The following is a 19,521-nucleotide window of genomic DNA, read 5'->3' on the forward strand; positions in this document are numbered from 1 at the left end:
GTGTTTGGAAGGCAAAGCCATCAAACAGCTCTGAGACCGCGATTTGGGGAAGAGAAGAAAGTGTGAGAATGGATGGAAACTCTCTGAAAGAGGACTATGGAGTTATGTAACACTGCATATGTGCAGAATATAGATCAAAGCATGGACCTTGCTCTGAAGAGCTTGCAGTGGAAGATGAGCAAGGTAGAAGCATGGTCTTGTGGTTGAGGCACCGACATAGGATTCAGGAGATCTGAACATCAATGGGACATAGGCTCCTAAGTACCCAAGTCACTTTTAAAATGGGGTTTAACCCCATGAATCTCTCAGGTGCTTTGGAAAATATTACCCTTAATACCTCTGGTTCTCCTTTCCCGGGATAGTAATCCTTCCTTTCTCCACTATTTGTCCAGTCTATGTAGATGGGCCGTGTGTGTATGTAAATGATGCCAACACAATGGAGATCTTGGCTGGGGCCTCTAGAATGGAAATAATAGGTGGTAATATAAAGACCAGTGATGGGACAATGGCACGATAAAGGAGCCATGGGGAGGATCTCTAAAGAAAATGGGTAGGAAGGCTTCCTGGAAGAAACGAGTGTAAGGAAGAGAGGATTGGGGGTTTCTTGGCAGACAAGACTAAGGAACTGGTTCCAAGCATACAGATAGCATGCTAGAAAGCCCGGAGCTGAGAGGAGGAGGAGGTGATAAGTGGGAAAAGTAGGAGTGAGATGGGGAGTCAGAAATTTAGAGCAGAGGTGCTTAAATTGCAGAAGAGATTTGGAGAGGGCAAGATTAGATGAGGTCTCGAAGGTGAGGTGAGGAGCTTGGGTACATTAAAGGAATGGGATTCAAGGGTGTGGTGGCGGCTTGAGAGTTGTGGTTAGCATGTGACCATAAGTGATTCTGGAAAGCTGAGTTCCAAGCCTTGGCGGGATTTTACAGGATGATTCCGGTGGACAAGAGATGGAAATCCCCAGCAAAAGGCTCTGTTTTAATTGTGGCTGGGTATGACTCAGGGATGGGGAAGGGAGCGCAGGGTCCGGCAGTGCTCTGACATTTCTGTTGGAGAAGCTCCAAAGAAGCGAACTCCTAAATTTGTTTCTCTTTTGCAGACACCTTTGGTTGTGTCTGCCATCTGCCTGAGGACTGGCTGCTCAAATCTGGCAGCAGGTGTCAGAGTGGCTGCGGCTAGTTACAAGGACCCACTGGTCAGATGACTGCGAAGTCAGAAAAACAGAGTGCTATTCCCCGTGACATTGGTTCTTTTCAGTGAATGGCATATTTGGCATGGCCAGGAAAAACACCACCGAAATTCGCAGCTCACTGGGAGAAAAAATAAGTTAAGAAGGATGTGCTGCTCTGCAGCTGGTCCATACGCTGCTCGAGATGGCAACAAAAAGCAATGCCTTTCCAAGAGCAGGCCACGTGGAGTGTGGTCACCTTCCGAAACAAAAGGCCAAGCCAGCAGTGTTTGGGAGATTGATGGCCCGGAGACTCTACTGGAACAATAAGGATGTTGTCTGAAGCACATGTTTCATCCCTGTAGACAAGATAACACTGTGTTAATTCAACCAAGTTTTTATTCCTAACCTTATCTCAAACAACATACTTGATTATGGAGGAGGAGTTGTTGTTGCAAGAAAAATAAAGCATCTCTAATCTTCCTGTTGGATATTCAAATGGCTGGAGGGCGGGTGGTGCTGGGTTGGGTTGACTTGTTTGATCAATAGCTTCCTTTTGTTTCTGCGTAATCAGTTGCAGATGTTTTCTCATGGGGGGGCAGAAAAGTGAATTGTTACAGAAGAAGCCAGCTGAGTCTAGCTACATAGCAACTCCAGTGTGGACTGCCTTTATCAAGGCAACAGATTGCCCCTAACTCACTGCAGAAAGACATCCACAGACATCATCTCCCTTGATTAGAGTGAAAAGTTACAGGTGATAAGGCGAGCCCAGTCATAGTGTGAGCCACTAAGTGATTTATTCATAGAATGAATCTTCAAGCTCTTCTGTACTGGAGAATGTTTTCAATTCCCCTTTTCCCTCTCCCAGCTGTAACTGAAAGGATACTATCAAGTTGTTCATTCCTGAACTTGACCTAAATAGTAACCTTTGGATGCAGTAAGAAAAGGAGTACTGGTGGCACCTTAGAGACTAACCAATTTATTTGAGCATATATGGATGCAGTGTGTGTCTACACAATTTCCAGACCTGCATATGGCTGGCAGCCTGATGGGGTAAGAGAGCTTGATGGGGAATGGCACATTAAATACTTCCTTTTGGTCGTAAAATATTGGTGGGTTTTTTTTAAAAATTTATTTTAAAGCTATTATTGATGTAGAAACTTGGAGTGATCATGTTTTGGTCCTTGTGTTTCCTCTGCTTGCTGAATGGCAGCTGGTAGTGAGCAAATAGCGTGCCAAGAGCTCTGCTAACATGGGTGATACTGGTGCACAAACAAGGAATGAAATTGCCAATGAGCCATGCTTACCTTTGGAGCTACATTAGAAGGACGGGAAAATGACTCAATGGGTCACAGAGTAGCAGCCGTGTTAGTCTGTATTCGCAAAAAGAAAAGGAGTACTTGTGGCACCTTAGAGACTAAAATTTATTTGAGCATAAGCTTTCGTGAGCTACAGCTCACTTCATCAGATGCATTCAGTTTTTTCCACCGTATGCATCTGCCGAAGTGAGCTGTAGCTCACGAAAGCTTATGCTCAAATAAATTTTAGTCTCTAAGGTGCCACAAGTCCTCCTTTTCTTTTTTTCAGTGGGTCAGTTACCTGGCAAGGTGCTATAGATTGGGGTCTGACCCTAACTGCTTGTGAATTATGGGCAGTGTGGGGCAAAATTTAGCCCCAGTCTTACTCGTCTCCAAAACCAGTGGAGCGGTTCCTTCCTGCATGCTCTGACAGTAACCATGGGGCTGTGTTCTGGGATGTATCTGGAGGACCGAAAGCATGTAGACATGCAGATCATGCTGTGCAGCCTAGACTCAGTTATGATCTTTCTGCATATACCCCACACAGAAGATTGTGTGTGTGCTCATGAGAATGAGTGATACGGGCTTTGGGTGATGGTGGCTTGTTGCCAACCAGAATAAAGGAACATCTTGATGGTTTCTGTAGCAGCGTGGGTGGGTGGGTGCCTTTACCAGCATGCGGGGGTATTTCCACACCAGCCCAGAATCTGGTCTGTTTGCTAAATGTGTCTGGTGGTAGCGAGGAGATTAGTGTCACTTTCACGTGTGTCAGAGGTTACGGCAGATCACCAGCGGACAAACCACATTTGAATTCCCGCTGGCATCGGCGCATGACTCAGCCCTGGCGTCATGGTGCTGCCAGGGCTTGTGCCTGCCTCCGGTGAAGCCGCACTGGAGCCCGGGCTGCGAGAGGCCATACCCGCACCTGCCTCTGCAGCAGCGCGTGCCGCTGGGGGAGAGTTGCATTACGGCACCACTCTCTGCCCCTCCATGTTAATGCGGTTGGAGAGGCAGAGTTAGCAGAAGCTGTAGCGTTGGGGACAGCTGCTTGGGGAGAAGACCACCCTGTAATGGCTCCTCACAAGCCCTGTGGCAGGGAGGGGAGGAACCACCCTGCCCCGCCCCCGAGTAGGAACCAGGGAACAAACAGTACTTTTAAAAAATGGCCCCCCCCCTCCAAAGAAACAACCAACCAGCCTACCCAGTGCAGGGTATCGAGATCAAACTCCTCCCTCCCCCCATTTGCCACAAACACCTTAGAGCACCTCCATCCTGCGCCACAGTAGTTGCTTGCAGTGATGCTCCTCCGTCCGTCCAACGACGGTGAAGGCAGAGCTCCTGCCAGGATGCTCTTCTGAATGAGGTGGGGACGTCTCCTCTCCCATTGCACAGTGAGTTTCTTAGACCTAGTCTGTTGTCCTGCGAGGGTGCAGTGAGAGCCTGGTGCTGCCAGACAGCATTGTGGTGCTGCTGAGATGTTTAGTTATTTCCAAACCCCCCATTTGTGGCCTCCGAAAGTGGCTTTACGTGGGTAAAGGCTAAAAAGTACATTTCTCGGTCTGCGGGGCAGCTGATGTGCTGCCAGTGCCCAGGGCCATCTAAACACCCAGGAGCTAAAATAGGTCCTGCTTGATGCTGGCATAAAGATACCTGGCTATTGGCTCCACAGCCCTGGAGACAGAAATCCTCCAGTCTGAGTTGCAGCAGTCCAGGCTTCCCCCAAACTCCTCCTGTTGCCCGACGTGCCATGACCCTCCGTGCCATGACCCTCGTTGGGAGGCAACTGCATGGACAAGACAGTAGCTGGGTCAATGTAATTCTAGGTCTTTTTGCTGAGACCGTCCTGTGTAACGGTAAAATACCTCCCATTTCAAAAATATTCCCCGTTTTGCTGCTGAGCAAGTGGAAGCTGCTTAGAACGTTACCCGTGAGCATTTGCAGCTTGTGTGCATGCTTGCCGTGGGGGAAGAGTGTTGGTGACCCTGGTGGCATGGGCATCTGGCTTGGGGGATTGAACTCAGCAAAGGGAGATGGGATTCATTGGCAAAACAAGTGCCGGAGTTGGGAGGAAGAATGGTTTAGTGGATAGGCTTCATGCCTGGGACACAAGAGCCCTAGGTTGAATTCACAGCTTTGCTAGAGGCTTCCTGTGTGATGTTGCGCAAATCACTTGGGGCACGTCTACGCAGGGATTAAAACACCAGCCGCTGGCCTGGGTCAGCTGACTTTTGGCTAGCGGGGCTCAGGTTCTAGGGCTGAAAAATTGCTCTGTAGACATTTGGGCTTGGCTGGAGCTGATCTCTGAGACCCTGCGAGGGCGAAGGGCCTGAGCCCAAATGTCTACACGGCAATTTTTAGCCCCACTTAGATATTTCCTCAGGGAACTGAGTCACAGAGACGCTATCTGTAAAATACTACTACCGATGATGATTCCTAGCTCTTACCTCCCTGATCTCGAGGGGGTGTTGTCGGGATAAATACGTTAAAGGTTGTGAGGCACTTAGATACGGTCGTAATGGGGACCACAAGTACCATAGATAGTGATTGGTAAATTGAGGCACAGAGAGGTTCTGATTGCTCCAAAGAGACACCACGAGTTACCAGGAAGCCTAGGATTCCTGGCTTGCATCCTGGGCTCTAACTGCTAGTCCAGCCTCTCTGTCAGGCAGCAGTTTCCTACAACTTCATGCCCATGTTGTCCCAGGCTGCTGCAGGTTTCACTCTGTGACATGCTGGAACCTGCTGCTAGCACATCGCTGTCCATGAGAGGCTTCAGCTTTGCTTTCTTAACCGAATGATTTCCAGAGAACACCGGGGATTTGTGTGTCCTGGGCTGGCACAATTTGGCTGCTATGAAACCATCTTTTTCTCCCAGTTCAGTTGATCTGCAGTTGAAAGGGATTCTTTAAAAATAATGTTTTGATTACCAGCAATTGAAATGAACCAAACATCAAAGTCCTACCATTAAGATAAGGAGCAAATTATACTAAAATGTATGTGTCCACCCTCATTTTGTGCTTACCTTTTAGGGCACCATCTGATTAAGCAGCTACATTTTCGGCGAAGCTGTTGTCTCCAGGCAGTTGAAATGTCCTGTTTTCAAAAAAAAAATTGCTTGCAATAAAACACGAAGTGAACTTGTCGTATATGATCTGTGCAGTGTGCCAGCTAGGGGGAAAGGGACTCGGCTTTGCTTATTCGCAAGCACTTCATCAGATCCTGGACTGGTGGGTTATAAAAAGGCTGATAGCTGCACAGCTGGGCTTGGGGCATGCAGCGTTCTGGCAGAATGGCATCTCCTGAGTTTTTTGTGCATGAGGACTGTGGGAGGGAAACTGAGGCAGCTTGAGATTCCCAAGTACTTGGAATCACAGGTATGAGAGATGGAACAGACCTGTTCAGTCGCTGGGATCATCCCTCTTCCCCTGGAGAGGTGGCCCCTTGTTGTATAGCAGGGGTGGGCAAACTTTTTGGCCGGAGGGGCACATCGGGGTTCCGAAACTGTATGGAGGGCTGCTATACTGTATTAAATTGATCCCTGTAGGAACATGCTACTTATGGAGTGCTACTTGCAGCTGCCAGTCCTGGTGCTCTGAATGGCATGGTAAGGGGGCGGGAGTGGGGGGGTTGGGTAAGGGGCGGGGGGCAGTCAGGACAGGGAGCAGGAGGTGGTTGGATGGGGTGGAGGTTCTGGGGGGAGTGTTCAGGGGATGGGGAACAGGGAGAGTTTGGATAGGGTGTGGGAGTCCCAGGGGACCTGTCAGGGAGTGGGGGTGTGGATAGGGGTCAGGGGACAGGGAGCGGGGGGGTTGGATGGGTCGGGGAGTCTGAGGGGGGAAGTCAGGGGGCGGGAAGTGGGAGGGGGCGGATAGGGGGCGGGGGCCAGGCTGTTTCGGGAGGCGCAGCCTTCCCTATCCAAGTGTAGTGTATTATATTGCTCCCCGTAGAAATATGCTACTTACGGTGTACTACTTACCGCTGCCAGTCCTGGTGCTCTGTAAGTAGCACATTCCTACAGGGAGCAATTTTAATACACTACACCCAGCAGCTCTCACAGCCACGCTGCCCGGCAGGACCTCGCAGCCCCGTCATCCAGAGTGCTGGCAGCATGGCGAGCTGAGGCTGTGGGGGAGAGGGGACAGCACGGGTGGGGCCGATCCTTCCCGGCCGGGAGCTCAAGGGCCAGGCAGGACGGTCCCGTGGGTTGGATGTGGCCTGTGGGCCGTAGTTTGTCCACCTCTGTTGTATAGTGTCTATTGTTTTGTTGCGCTCACTTGCAAATGTCTCGATCACTGGAAGACCATTCCACGGTGGAATAGAACACACCAGTAGGGAATGCTCTGCTAGAGGTCTAGGTCTCCCTAGACTCACTGTAAAAAGGCGTTAAAAATGAAACTTAAGAAAGGGAATGATAAAGGCTGTTCCTCTATTGGGAAAATGATGGGTAATTTTTGATGCAAGATGAGCCCATAGCCTCTGGCTGTCCACCCCTTGTCCCCACCTTGCATCTACGTTACTTCTCTTAGGAGCTAATTTTGATGCCAATGAGGAGCTGTGGGTGCCTTGAACCCCTCCGGATCAGGCTGGGTAAGGGTCCTTGCTCCACATGGGAAAGTGCCTGGGAGAGCAGAAGCATAACAGGGGTTGTCTGCGACCCGGCATTATGTGGGTTTGGAGGAAAGTGCTTTGCTTTGAAGGTCCAAAGCCTGGAGCAGATTGCGGAGTTGCTTCCAAACTTCCCTTTCTCTCTCATGGCTGGAGATCAGGCAGCCCAGACCCTGCCAGCTGGAAACAGGGAAAGAAAAGAATGAAACATGCAAGCAACCACATACGGTTAGAACAGCAATCAAACTAAGCAACAAGAATGGTCGCTTGCATGCAGTTATTGGTTTAGCATACAGGTTATCTTGAGGTCGGGAGCTAATGGGGGCTTTTATTTGAGACAATGTGGAAGATGACTTTGCAGACAGAAAGCTTTCAAAAATTAAGAAGCTTTTTCCTTGGAACCCTCTGGGTTTCTGTGATGCTCATGGCTTTCTTGAAGATTGAATTCAGCCTCCTCACGCTTGCTCTCTCTTGCTCACTCTCTTTTTTTTGAAGGCAGTTTGATTGTTGTATCTAAATGAGCCTGACAAGCGCAGGTTATTCAGGGTCAGAGGATTTACCAGGAAGTGGGGGTGGGAGGAGTGCTTGCAGGGCTTCAGAAAAAAAATAATGCACTGAAAACAGAAACATAAAAAGACCTTGAGAATGCCAGAGCTGTCTGTCATCAGCTAGCTCCCACCAACAAACAGCGGATGTGCAAATTAATCTAACCCTCCTTGGTGGCTAGGGATGGCTTTAGAAGGATTTCAGATAGGCCTTATGCACCTTTCTATGCTCCTGCATGGAGACACTTATTTTAATGAGGCTGTTTGGCTCTTTAGCGTGTCTTTTTTTTTTTTAAATCATTTTTTGCGTGTGATTTGTTCTTCCATTTCGATCCTTTGCAGAACCCCAAACACTTTAGGGGGTGTGTGTTGCAGCTGTAACCGTTTTTGTTGGGTTATCTGAACTGATTGTGTATTTGGGTGCAGTGGAAGGCACTGCTCCAGAAACAAACAGTTTTAAATGGAGAGCTACGTTTTCAGTGCATGTGGTTGGCTGAAGGAAGGTAAAAATGTCATGTATTTTGAGGGGGGCTGACCATGTTGTTTTAACTTCTAGGCCCTTACCCCACTAGTTCCACCAGCAATCAGCATAAAATATGGTGCCATCAGTGACCACCCATTCAAGCCTGTTAGCTTCAGCGGGCTTTCAAATCTAAATTAGAGCAGAATTGGGCCCGGTATTTCCAACCGGATGCAAAATTAGAATCTGACCAAATGCATTTTTTAACAGAAGGCGGGAGGGCGGAGAGCACACTGTAGTCTTGCTAGTTTTATGCTGGGGTCTAAGTTGAGGCTCTTGATGTCCCATGTGGATCCTCTCCTATCTCCAGGGCGTATGCCATGGACACCATACGCTCTCCAAGGTTTTAAGTAGGTGGAATTGGAATTCTTCTTGTTCTTGGCTGCCACCTGTTGTAATCCCTGTTCCCAGTCCCTCTCCCTCCTGGCTAGCAGCCACACACATCCCTGCACCTGAGTCCTGCATGCATCCTATAATTAATGGAGCAAATGAACTGGAAGTACAGTTAGTGTTGTGGGGAATGGACTACCACTAAAATCTGCCGTGGACAGGATCACTGAAAGTTTGGATGTTAGCTGCAGTGAAATAATAAATAGGGCAGTTTCAGTATCCTGGCCAGGGCAACAATCCAAAGCACTGGAGAGAGGGCGTGTGATTCTGCGCAACAGCTGCTGGTTTTGGAGTGACAAATATGTACATTGATACATTTCTGGGCCTGGTTGATCCTTCATGTTGTTTTCCCCGTCCATTTCCATGGAGATGTTACTGCTAGCAGGGAACTGTTTCTTTAGGCCTTTAGCCCACATGGTCCAGTGTGGCACTGAGGGGAAAACCCTGAGCGTGGCTTGAGGAAGATCAAGAGGAACCGTTCCCTCTGCACTTCGCTGCGAAGCTGTGAGTGATCGCAGGGATGTGGCAGCCTGCTTCTGGTTCTGTAATGACTGGCAGGTCTGCTTCTGCTCCGGGAGCTGGGCTGTCCAGTGCTGCTTCCATTGTGCAAATCTGGTGTGGTTGGAGTCTCTCACTAGGTTATTGCAGAGGATTAAGCAGTGTGCAATATTAGCCGTTATTCATGTGTTGAGGTTGCAGTAAGGGTTTGATGGGGTGTGTGAGTGAGTGAGTGGCGAGGGGGAGGACAGTTTTCGTTGTAGAAAAGGGATCTTGAATACTATCCAAGAGCCTTTGCTCTGCATACAACACTCTCTTTGTCCTCAGTGGACCTGTATACTACCTTCAGTCTCCATATAGAAATCCATAGAATCATAGAATATCAGGGTTGGAAGGGACCTCAGGAGGTCATCTAGTCCAACCCCCTGCTCAAAGCAGGAACAATCCCCAATTAAATCATCCCAGCCAGGGCTTTGTCAAGCCTGACCTTAAAAACTTCTAAGGAAGGAGATCCAGTTAAAGTCCCTGGGTTATGGGCTGCCCTTATCCCCTATGAGACAGCCCCACTGCTAGCCTATGCTGCCTGTAGTCCGTGTCATGAACTCCCATTGTTATCCATGATGAGTGTGTCATAAATGGTTAGATAGCCCAATCTCCATGTTGCATGACTATTGCTGTTAGCAGACCAGTTGTTGCCCAAGACCTGCACATGGAATAGGATCGCAGGCAAGGAGCATAACCCTTTCGTTTGAAACATAACTCTTCGGTGGCACACTGAAAATTGCCATGCTCTCTGAGGACCCATGTGCTGTCATAGCAGAAAGAAAGCTCCAGACAGTTTGTTTATACATTTTAACAATTAATGTAGTTTCTTTCTCCCAACAGTTAGGTTTCGGGGGAAATTGATCAAGAGGGTGTTAAGACCTGGGGTTTCCCAAATGGTGGCTGCTGCTACTGTTGATTAGTTTGGAAAGATTATGTCTCCTTCATTTGTGTCTCAAAAGAGTTAATTTCCACCAGCAAAACTGAAAATGTTGCTAATTCCTTCTTCCCACACCACCTTTTTTTCAAGACATCAGTTTGCAAAACTCTGTAGAATTTCCAGAAGCCACAAAGCAATATCCAAGTCATCATGAAAGAAGATCTGGTCAGCCTGCAGGCTGTTGGAAGGAGTGTTTCAAATGATCCACGAATGATTTCGAAGTCAAGACAATCCAGACAAGCCTGCCTGCTTTCTTTTGGAATAACCACTGCACACTGATTTATCTTCCAGCTTATGCAGTATCCTGTTTGGTCCCTTTCCCCCACCTCTCCGCCCTCTGTCTTAGGTGAGCTGAAGTCGTTGTGCACAGTAGTGTCCTGAACATGGTTATAGTAGTTAGAACCATCGGACACGTTTGTTTCCTGGGTTTTTTTTTTCCCTCTCATGAATGGGGAGTGTGGTTCAGCCAGCATCTCCATTGAAGTGGTGGCCCAGTGGTTAGGGCACTAGTCTAGATCTTGGGAGACCAGCCTTCAATTCCCTGCTCTGCCCTGGACTTCATGCATGACTTTAGGCAAGTCATCTAGCCTCCCTGAGCCTGAGGTCCCATCTGCAAAACGGGGTAACAGCGCTGCCCTGCCTCCCAGGGATGTGCGTTCGAGGTTGTGAGGCGCTTAACCCTCATTACTGTAGCATCTACATAGGTAGATACATTTGGGGCAGGTGTTCCAGCTGGAATGCTTTGAGGATAATGACTGCCCCACAGCGCCCTGGTTTTAAAGGGGGGTTCTAGATAAGAAGTTTAAGTTGGGGAATGAGGGAGAACATGTTTTGAAATTTGTGGCCTGCTCTTGTTTCTAATTTGAGTGCGTGCCTTTTGGTGCTCTAATTGAATGGCGTTTCAAAAGCAGGCAAAAGACTTGCGCTTTAGAAAGCACCAAGTGGGGGCTTTTCGTGTTTTCGTTTGTCATGACAAGTTTTATCAGCAACTTGTGAGCTAATAAGGTGTCAGTGCGGCTATTTGGTGGTCTTACACTGAATGGAACCCCTGGCAAGGAGATGCTACTTTTAGGTTGTACAGTCTGGCTGGGGCGGGGGACATTCCTACTAGCATGTTGTGTTCTGGAAAACTGCATTGACTGCCAGGAATTGTAGAGTGGAGAAGCAGATGAGTGGGATGGAGGGAAAGGGAATGAAATCGCAAGAGGAGAAAACGGGGAATATAACAGCTCCATGGAGAAAGAGCCTACTGCTTTGAGCTATCAGCAAATAGAGGAGAGAGTTGTTTTTGTTTTGTTTTGTTTTGTTTTTCCCCAAAGGAAGAGAAAAGAGATCCAGAGAGAGAAGGAATGGAGAATGAGCAAAAAGTAGAATTTAAAAAACCAAAACCAACCAAGAAAACGAAGAGACGTATAGCTTCGGGGCCAGGCTGTGTTTGGTCATCTGAGTCCCAATGTTTTATCCTCATTCTCTGGCAGGAGGCAAGGAATTGCAGTACATTTTGGGTTGATAGGTGCAAGTTGTATCGCTTCTCCCATGTGTCTTTGCGCATGGTGCTGCATGCCTCGCTGTTGCATTGGGGCCATCACCTACATTCTGAGTGGAGAGGTCACAAGAGAAGCTCCGGAATGATAAAGATGGTCATTGTTAGGGGGCTTATTCCTTCACCCACTTACTTCCCTGGGCCTTCTCGCATGAACAGAGAGCAACAATACCCGAAGTCCAAAGGTGCAAACAATTCGATGTTTATTGGGGTGAACTTCCAGCAAGCATGATTCCAGTTTCCTTCCTTAGTATCCTCCTTCCCAGCTCTGACACCACAAAGCCTTACACCTGTGTCCCTGTTCCCATTCCTGCCCTTAGCCAAACATGATTCCAACTTCCTTACTCCCATTCCCTGTTCCCATCTCCCCCTTTAGCAAAACATGATTCCAATTTTCTTACCCCCATTCCCTGTTCCCATCTCACACACCCACATGCCCACCCCCACCCCCCATCGACTACAGATTATATAGTAAAACTTGAGTTCTGCTTAGCTATACCTTAACCAATCATTTTCCTGAAATTTAACTAACCAATCCTAACATATTGTAACATGATTATGTAACCAATTATATCCCACCACCTCAATTAGTTTACACCTAGCAAAATTAATTATACAGCAGACAGGAACAATCACAGAACCAGACAGAGATTATACAGACAAACAACAGCAAAGTGGGAACTATAATGACAAAACAATACAGAAGTGAGGATTTCACATCCCAGCTATTGATAAGTGAGTTCTTGCCAGACAGGATGCTATCAAACTAAGTTTCCTTTTACATTTTCTAGGCACTTCCCTTTCTCTGGAGGTGATAGGAATACAATCCTGTCCTGATAGTGCCTAACAGCCCAATAGCACCTTATTTCAATGTGACTAGTTTGGAATGTGAGGATGTGACCGTTCGCTTCCCAGCTTATGGCTGCCTCTGCTGCTTAGCCAAAGGCCTTAGCCTGAGAACAGGGCCTCAGACTGTCACAGTAAGAGAAGGCCCTTACACCAGCAGACAGTGATTTTGATTCTTTCTTTTATACCTCTATCACTAGCCAAGTGATAAGAATACACCTAATTCTTAGAGTATAGGCCTTTACAGACAGGCCTGAATATCTATATCCTAACACTCCACCCCTTTTTTTTCTTTTGGGATCCTCCTGCCCAGGTATCCCTGGAAAAGCATAGGACATATGGCGACACATTTCCTGATAGGGCCAGGCATCAAGGTGGAAGGTGTCGATATTCCATTTGTCCCACTGCCCCTTGTGTAGTATTGTGCCCTGCACCTTCTCTCATACGGGCATACCACACCTATTCCAATTAGTGTTCCAGACTTCCCATTAGAGTGGGCCTGAGAAGGTTGGGTCCGGGTTGTCTAGTACACTGCAGGGTTTGGAGGGCTTATTACATTCCTAATAGGTTATCTCCCTATGCAACGTAACACAAGTACAGTTAACAATACAAAATCCACAGCAACACCGAGTCCTGACCACTGCAGTATGGTCCAACATCCGAGGTCATTAGAAGATCATCTCTTTGTCATGGTAGCACTTGGAAGGTTTTCTGGTGGGGGTTTCCTCGTGCTGTGTGCCTTTTAAAGATTGCAAAACAAACTGACACGTGCTTGTTAAACCCTAAAGGTATTTGCTTATGAAAGGCGCAATCTTGACACACAATGCAATTTACTGTAGTAACTTTCTGAGCAATTAATCCGCCTACATTCTGACAGGTCTCCAGTGGCTACTTTGATGGTTCGTCAAAGGGCACAGAGAGATTCATGGATTTTAATCCTTTATGCTAATTTTTCAGGTTGTTTTGTGCTGTCAGAACCAACCACTACCATTAGTGAAGTGAAACACGCCAGACACTGTCAGTGAACTTTTGGAAATTGTATTGGCCAACGCTGTGTTTAGTGGTGAAGCTGGAAAGGCAGGTCTCAAAGATCTTAACTCATGGGTAGTAGTACATCTCTGTGAGCTTCCCCTTCACTTCAGGCAGTATAACAAGACTTGTAAGGCTAGTGATAATTGGGAGGAAGGCTGACTTGAGCAGGAGATAGAAGGAGACAATCTGGAAGCGGGAGAGCTTTCTTACAGGGTTAGAGCTGGGGAGATATTGGGCCTGACAAAAATCTCCCCATAGACCATGGGCGCTAAAATGGGAGGTCAGGCACAGATGTCAGGGAATCATGACTACTCTGCCCTTCGCACAGTGCTGTATGGAGGGATGTCCTGGCTAGATTGGTGGTGTGGATCCGGTATGGAAAAGGGAACCAGAGTATAGGAAAGATTGAACACCACTGCATTAGACACCAGGGCTGAAATATGCCTGCCTCTTTGAGGTTTGCAATGCTCTCCTAGCAATCATGTAATTGGCTTGGCAGGGTCTTCCTGGTTGGGCATGACGTAAACCATATATAATTGCTGTTAATGCAAAATTGAGATTGACATTTTTACTGGGCAAATCCACCTCTCGAACTAGGAATCTGGGCATTATTTATTCCTTTTAATAAGTTTCTTCAAAAGGGGACTGTCCTGTTTATGGGCCTGCCTATCCGTCCATTCGCTGTGTATGCTTATATTTTGTATAGCTTCCCTAGTGAAGTGCCAAAAGCAACATCATATGGGACCTTTAAAAATAGGATGAGCCAGTAATTGAGGGAATGTGCCTTTGTGAGAAGCCCTGTAGTGTCTGGGAGATGGACTGGAAGATCTAATGGGATCATTCCGTCTCAAACTTCCTTGGTTTTATGTATCAGATAATGTAGAGTTGGGCCAGCGACATATGTCTAACTGACATTTCTGAGTTCCAAACAGAGCCACGTGCTCCACTGGCTAGTATTGCTAGAGACTAAGCAACTCAGGGGATTTTATCTCTGGAGAGCTGGGCCATATCAGAATTGGGAATGCCGAAGTAAAGTTGGACCTAAAGAGACTCCAGTAGGTGTTTTCTTCACATGAAATCACCTGTCAAGTCATGCCTTGGTTCAGGAGAGGCCCAGGTCTGGAATAGCCGGGGTGTAGTTGAAGCAGGGGACCTAAAGTGCTGGATAAATTCTATGCAAACTTGTCCATGTCGCCTAAAAAGGACTGGACTTGACCAAGATCATCTAGAATAGAAAAAGAAAACCAAGGGTAACGCCACACTATCGCTTAGTGGCGGGAAACCATGAACCCTGGCGCCATGGGCTAATATCCCCGGGTACTATTCCAGGCATAACAAGAAATAGTAGCTAGTAGACGCCACCGTTTCCCCCTTTTGATATTTGTCTCATTTAAGCTTTTGTGAAGGAGATGCTGAACTTGGAAATAATTCTGTTTTTCTTGGCTCCTCTGGAGGGAATGCCTAGAATTCCTTTTTTTTTTCCCCCTCCCCCTGGTTTTCCATAGAGTTACCGTACAAACATGTTATTTTACCTCTTGACATCCCAAGATGTTGGGCTTTGATATTTCCTGACATTTCTTCTAATCTGTAGTCCCAGTTGCAATTGAAGCATTGGCTTTCATTGCTGATTTCTTTGTTCTTTCTTACAATTGTGGGGGGAAGTCTTCAACATGAGATCATTGTCCAACTCCTCTTGATTTTTAAAGGCTGCCTAACTGCACCCATTTTGAAAATCGGTGGAACTTATCTAGTCCCATCACTACAGTATCTGGGGCCAGGTCTACGCTAAAAAGTTGGGTTGACCAAGCTACGTTGCATGGGGGGGTGTGAAAACTCCACACCCGTGAACGACATAGTTAAGCCGATGTAATCCCCCGGCGTAGACAGCGCTACGTCGACAGAAGAACTCTTCTGTCAACCTGGCTGCCCCCTCTTGGAGAGGTGGATTAACCACAGCGACGGGCGAACCCCTTCTGTCGCTGTAGGGAGCGTTTACACTGAAGCACTACAGTGGCACAGCTGTCCCTCTGCGGCTGTACTGGTTTGAGTGTAGACATAGCCTGAAAGCATCACGGTTTTTAATATGTTTAGAAGGGATGCATGAACATTTTCTTTTGAAATTGGCTTTTGGCAGAAAATTGGGTGTTTGTCTGATTTCCATGGACAATTTTGCTTTTTTGATTCAACAAAAAAAATCCCAACAAAACAAACCCTGGAAATATTTCGGCAGAAACCCCAAATAGTATGATTTGCATGTGCTGCTGCAGTGCATCCTGGGAGTTGTAGTTTGGTTTCCTCCTGTTCCGGTTCTCTTTTGTGGGCTGGGCTCCCTGGCTGGACTTCATTCTACCATGGCTGGGGACTCTCATGGTGCATTGCCTTCCTTTGCCATTTTTGCCAAAAAATTTAAGTGTTCTGTGGGGAGAGAGAACCTGCTTTTTGGCCAGCTCTTTCATTTAGCCTCAGAACCCTGCTGTGAGGAACAGCCATATTTGTTGTTGCCATTATACAGATGGGGCGGGGCCACTGAGGCACAGAGAGACTAAGTGATGTGCCCAAGGTGTCACAGCGAGTCTTTTGAGCTGGGAAGGGAACCTAGGTCTTCTGAATCCTGGGCTAGTGCTGTAACCACTGGATCATTCTTTCTCCCCTCTGAAACACGTATCTGCAGGGTTTACCAAAACCATACAGTGAGTGGCTTGGGAATCAAACCAGGGTAGAAACTTCTCAGTTTTTTTTCAGGTGAAAAATACTTAAAATATGGTCTGAAGTCCTAGTAGTTTCCTTCCTTCTGGCATAACGATGTTCCAGTATTACCATGGTTTTCATGAAAGTGGTGGGACATTACGAAGCATTGATCAGATAATTAGATTATTAATCTTTGCTCCCCCCCACCCCTCCCGGTGGTCAGGCATCTATCTGCAGATAAATAGCAGTTGAAATATAGCAGCTGAAATATTTCATTGTTTGAATAAGAGCCTTTGTGGCACAGAGCAGGAGGGCTCCTTAGTTAATTAAATCAGGGACATACAGTACTGTACTCTCCAAGGGCCAAGGAACAAAAGGGATGTGTACATAATAAGTAACAAACTGTCCTTTCTACCTCTTTTTGCTCAGTTTTTGGGAGCCACGTTTAAAGGGTCATGGTCAAGATGATGATGTATTTTCTCTTTACTGTTACCAACACCGTAGGTTACTAAAGTTGAAAGCATTTTAGAAATTTAATTTTCTTTTAAACTTTTCTACTCCTTGGATTTGACTTCAGCGGACCCACTTACATGCTTAAAGTTAAGCACGTGTTTGGCTGGATTGGGGACAGTGCTCATCATGTTGTAGGATTGAGCCCTTTGTCTGCCTGTTGCTGTTTCACACCGGTATACCTGCATCCACACTACACAGGGTTGTGCCGCTTTAACTATAGAGGTGTAACGAAAATGGTAAAACTTTCTAGCGTAGACAGGGCCTCAGGCTGGACAATGAAATGAGCTTGATTAGTTTTAGTTTCTCATAATGTGAAACTCTTTAGGGAAGGGACTGTATTTTTGTTCTGTGTTTGTACAGCGCCTAGCGCAATGGGTCCGTGACTGAGACTCTTTGATGCCATGATAATACTACTACTAATAATAATGTGCCTTTTTGGAAGGTCTGCTTTAACCAAACACAAGTTATTGGGTTCAAAGCAGGGGCAACTGGGTGAAATGACCTGTGAGAGACAGGACGTCCGACTAGAGGATCTAATGGTTCCTTAAACTCTGTGGGTCTGTTGTGCTGAAGGTTGATAACTCTCTGCAGAACTGGATTGAAATTAAGTAATCTTACATTACAAACATTTTTCATCACACCAGGTTTTCATGTATAAAGCCCCTTTGCTGCTTCCCAAACCCCCCACTTGAGAATTTTGGCCTAACCACGTGACTGTGTTGCTGTACTGTGGGAGGATGGCTGTTTAACACTTCTGCTGCTGGCCCTGCAGAGGCAGGCCAGCATCCTTTCGCAGACGATCAGATGTTCCCTTGAATAGCATCAGAAAGATGTAAGATGCCTAGTAAATGGGCTGCACTTGAAGAGGCCTTTCCAAGTCCCTTCCACCAGAAGCCGCGGTGAAGTGATTGATGGGAATGTGGACGGAGTGAATGAGGCTACGACTGTAGGTCCAGAGCAAAGACCTGCCTCAGCACAGTGACAGTCCACTTCTAGCCATATTTCTTTTGTGTGTGGCGGGAAGGAGAGAGGGAATGGAATAGCTCAGGGGAAATGGTGAAAGATGACCGCGCCTTTCAGCTCTAGGTCACTGGACCAAACCCAGCCCAGATCACTTGTGCCCACAGTGAAATGAGTTTGTGGTCTGAGTCCGTTGACTAGAGTGGACGTGTGACTATGTTACAAGCTGCCACCCTCACCGTTGTGGTGCCCTTTTGAGCAGTCCAAGCAGAGGGGCCCACGGCTGACTGAATAGGCCACATGAACCTCAACACATGTTGGGTTGAGATGGTCTATTGGTAAAGCAGCTCAGGGAACCTCGCACTGCTTCCCCTTACATGGTGGATAGAGAGCTCAGAGCTCCCCAGGGAATTCAATCTGGCACCTGGTGTTCTTAAAGGAATATCACCCATAATTTGCAGAGATGTAAATGCAAGTGATCACGGTCCTCTGAATATTTGATATCCGCAGAACAACTCTCTTTCTATGTTTGTTGCAGGATGTGGGTCTCTTAGAGTATCAGCATCATCCCAGGGATTACACTTCCCACCTACCACCTGGATCTATTTTGCAGCCACAGCGGAGGAGGCCTTCCTTGCTGTCTGAATTCCAGCCAGGGAATGAAAGGTAAGGAGGTGGGCATTCTACCCACAGAGTCTCCTTCTGGGTGTCTGTGTGTGTCTGTGTTCCTCATTCCTTCATGGTCGCACAGCGCTTGGAAGGTGACGAGTGCTCTGTAAGACCTAAGCGCTATTATTATGAGCTCCATGTGTTTTAATGGGGTTTATTGTACTTGATGATGCAAAAGCTCTTCTGATTTCTCCAGTATAATCCAATCCCCATAATGATCCCTACATGCCAAATGTTCGCAAGAAAGGGCATTGTGCGTCTGGGGCTGTCCTTCCCATTTCCAGTGGATGGCACTGCTAAGTGGGAGGGCACTGGGCCTGCGGGTATGTGCTTTTTTTGGTTCTCCATGGGTGCTAAAGCCAGAGGAAACATCTGACAGCCTGAGCTAGAGAACACTAGAATAACAGGCTGTGTGCTCTCTATCTCTATTCCCTGGGCCAGACTCTGAGCTCAGTTGCACTAGTGCAAATGTGTAATTACTGATTTATGACTTGTCCCTTTTTCTTAACCCCTTTACTGTCTGCTGTGTAACTTTAAACAAGAACGCTTCCATGAAGCTGTACATTGGCTCGATTAGCTCTGTGGGCTTCTCTGAGTGGGAAGTGAATGCAGTGTTTTTGGTTTTGGTTTTAACTCTAAAAGGCAAAAGGGAGGAGTTAGAGGAACCAGAATGGTCGGTTTCCATTGTTCACCTCCACTTCTTCTTTTGTTGCTCTCCTCCTGTTTTTTTTCTTTTAATTTCTCCTTTTACACTTGCATCTTCCACTCATTTCATTCTTGCCAGGTCCCACTGCCTTCCCGTCATACTCACCGATAACCCCAGGGAGAGCGTGCAGGGTGTTTTTATGTGCGGCTCAGCCAAACACAGTGTGGCTAACAGTTTTGTAGATGCACTAACCACAGGAGCTAACCAGTTAAAAAGGCCAGCACTCTTGCTCTCGGTTTCACTGCAAAACACCACGCTCTCCATGTTACAGTTTCTCTTCTGCATTTGACACCGAGTGGTCTTGGAAAAAAATAGCCTGGAAGTGAAATACATACTGTAGAACAGTAGACTTATGCAAGTCCGTGTAAAAAGAAAAGGAGTACTTGTGGCACCTTAGAGACTAACCAATTTATTTGAGCATGAGCTTTCGTGAGCTACAGCTCACTTCATCAGATGCATGCCGTGGAAACTGCAGCAGACTTTATATATACACAGAGAATATGAAAAAATACCTCCTCCCACCCCGTTGTCCAGCTGGTAATAGCTTATCTAAAGTGATAATCA

General features: G+C 47.0%; 1 protein-coding gene across 12 annotated transcripts in view; it reads left to right on the forward strand.

The window, feature by feature from the left end:
* Positions 1 to 19,521, forward strand: part of NCOR2 (nuclear receptor corepressor 2) — a 399,104-nt gene that overhangs the window by 115,950 nt on the left and 263,633 nt on the right. For all 12 annotated transcript variants that reach the window (XM_084649222.1, XM_084649223.1, XM_084649220.1 and 9 more), the window contains exon 3: positions 18,121 to 18,248. In XM_084649222.1, the coding sequence (XP_084505348.1) occupies positions 18,121 to 18,248 (128 nt within the window). The remainder of the gene's footprint in view (positions 1 to 18,120; positions 18,249 to 19,521) is intronic.

Source organism: Lepidochelys olivacea (genome assembly GCF_965140295.1).
Source record: "Lepidochelys olivacea isolate rLepOli2 genome assembly, chromosome: 15".
Taxonomy (NCBI): Eukaryota; Metazoa; Chordata; order Testudines; family Cheloniidae; genus Lepidochelys; species Lepidochelys olivacea.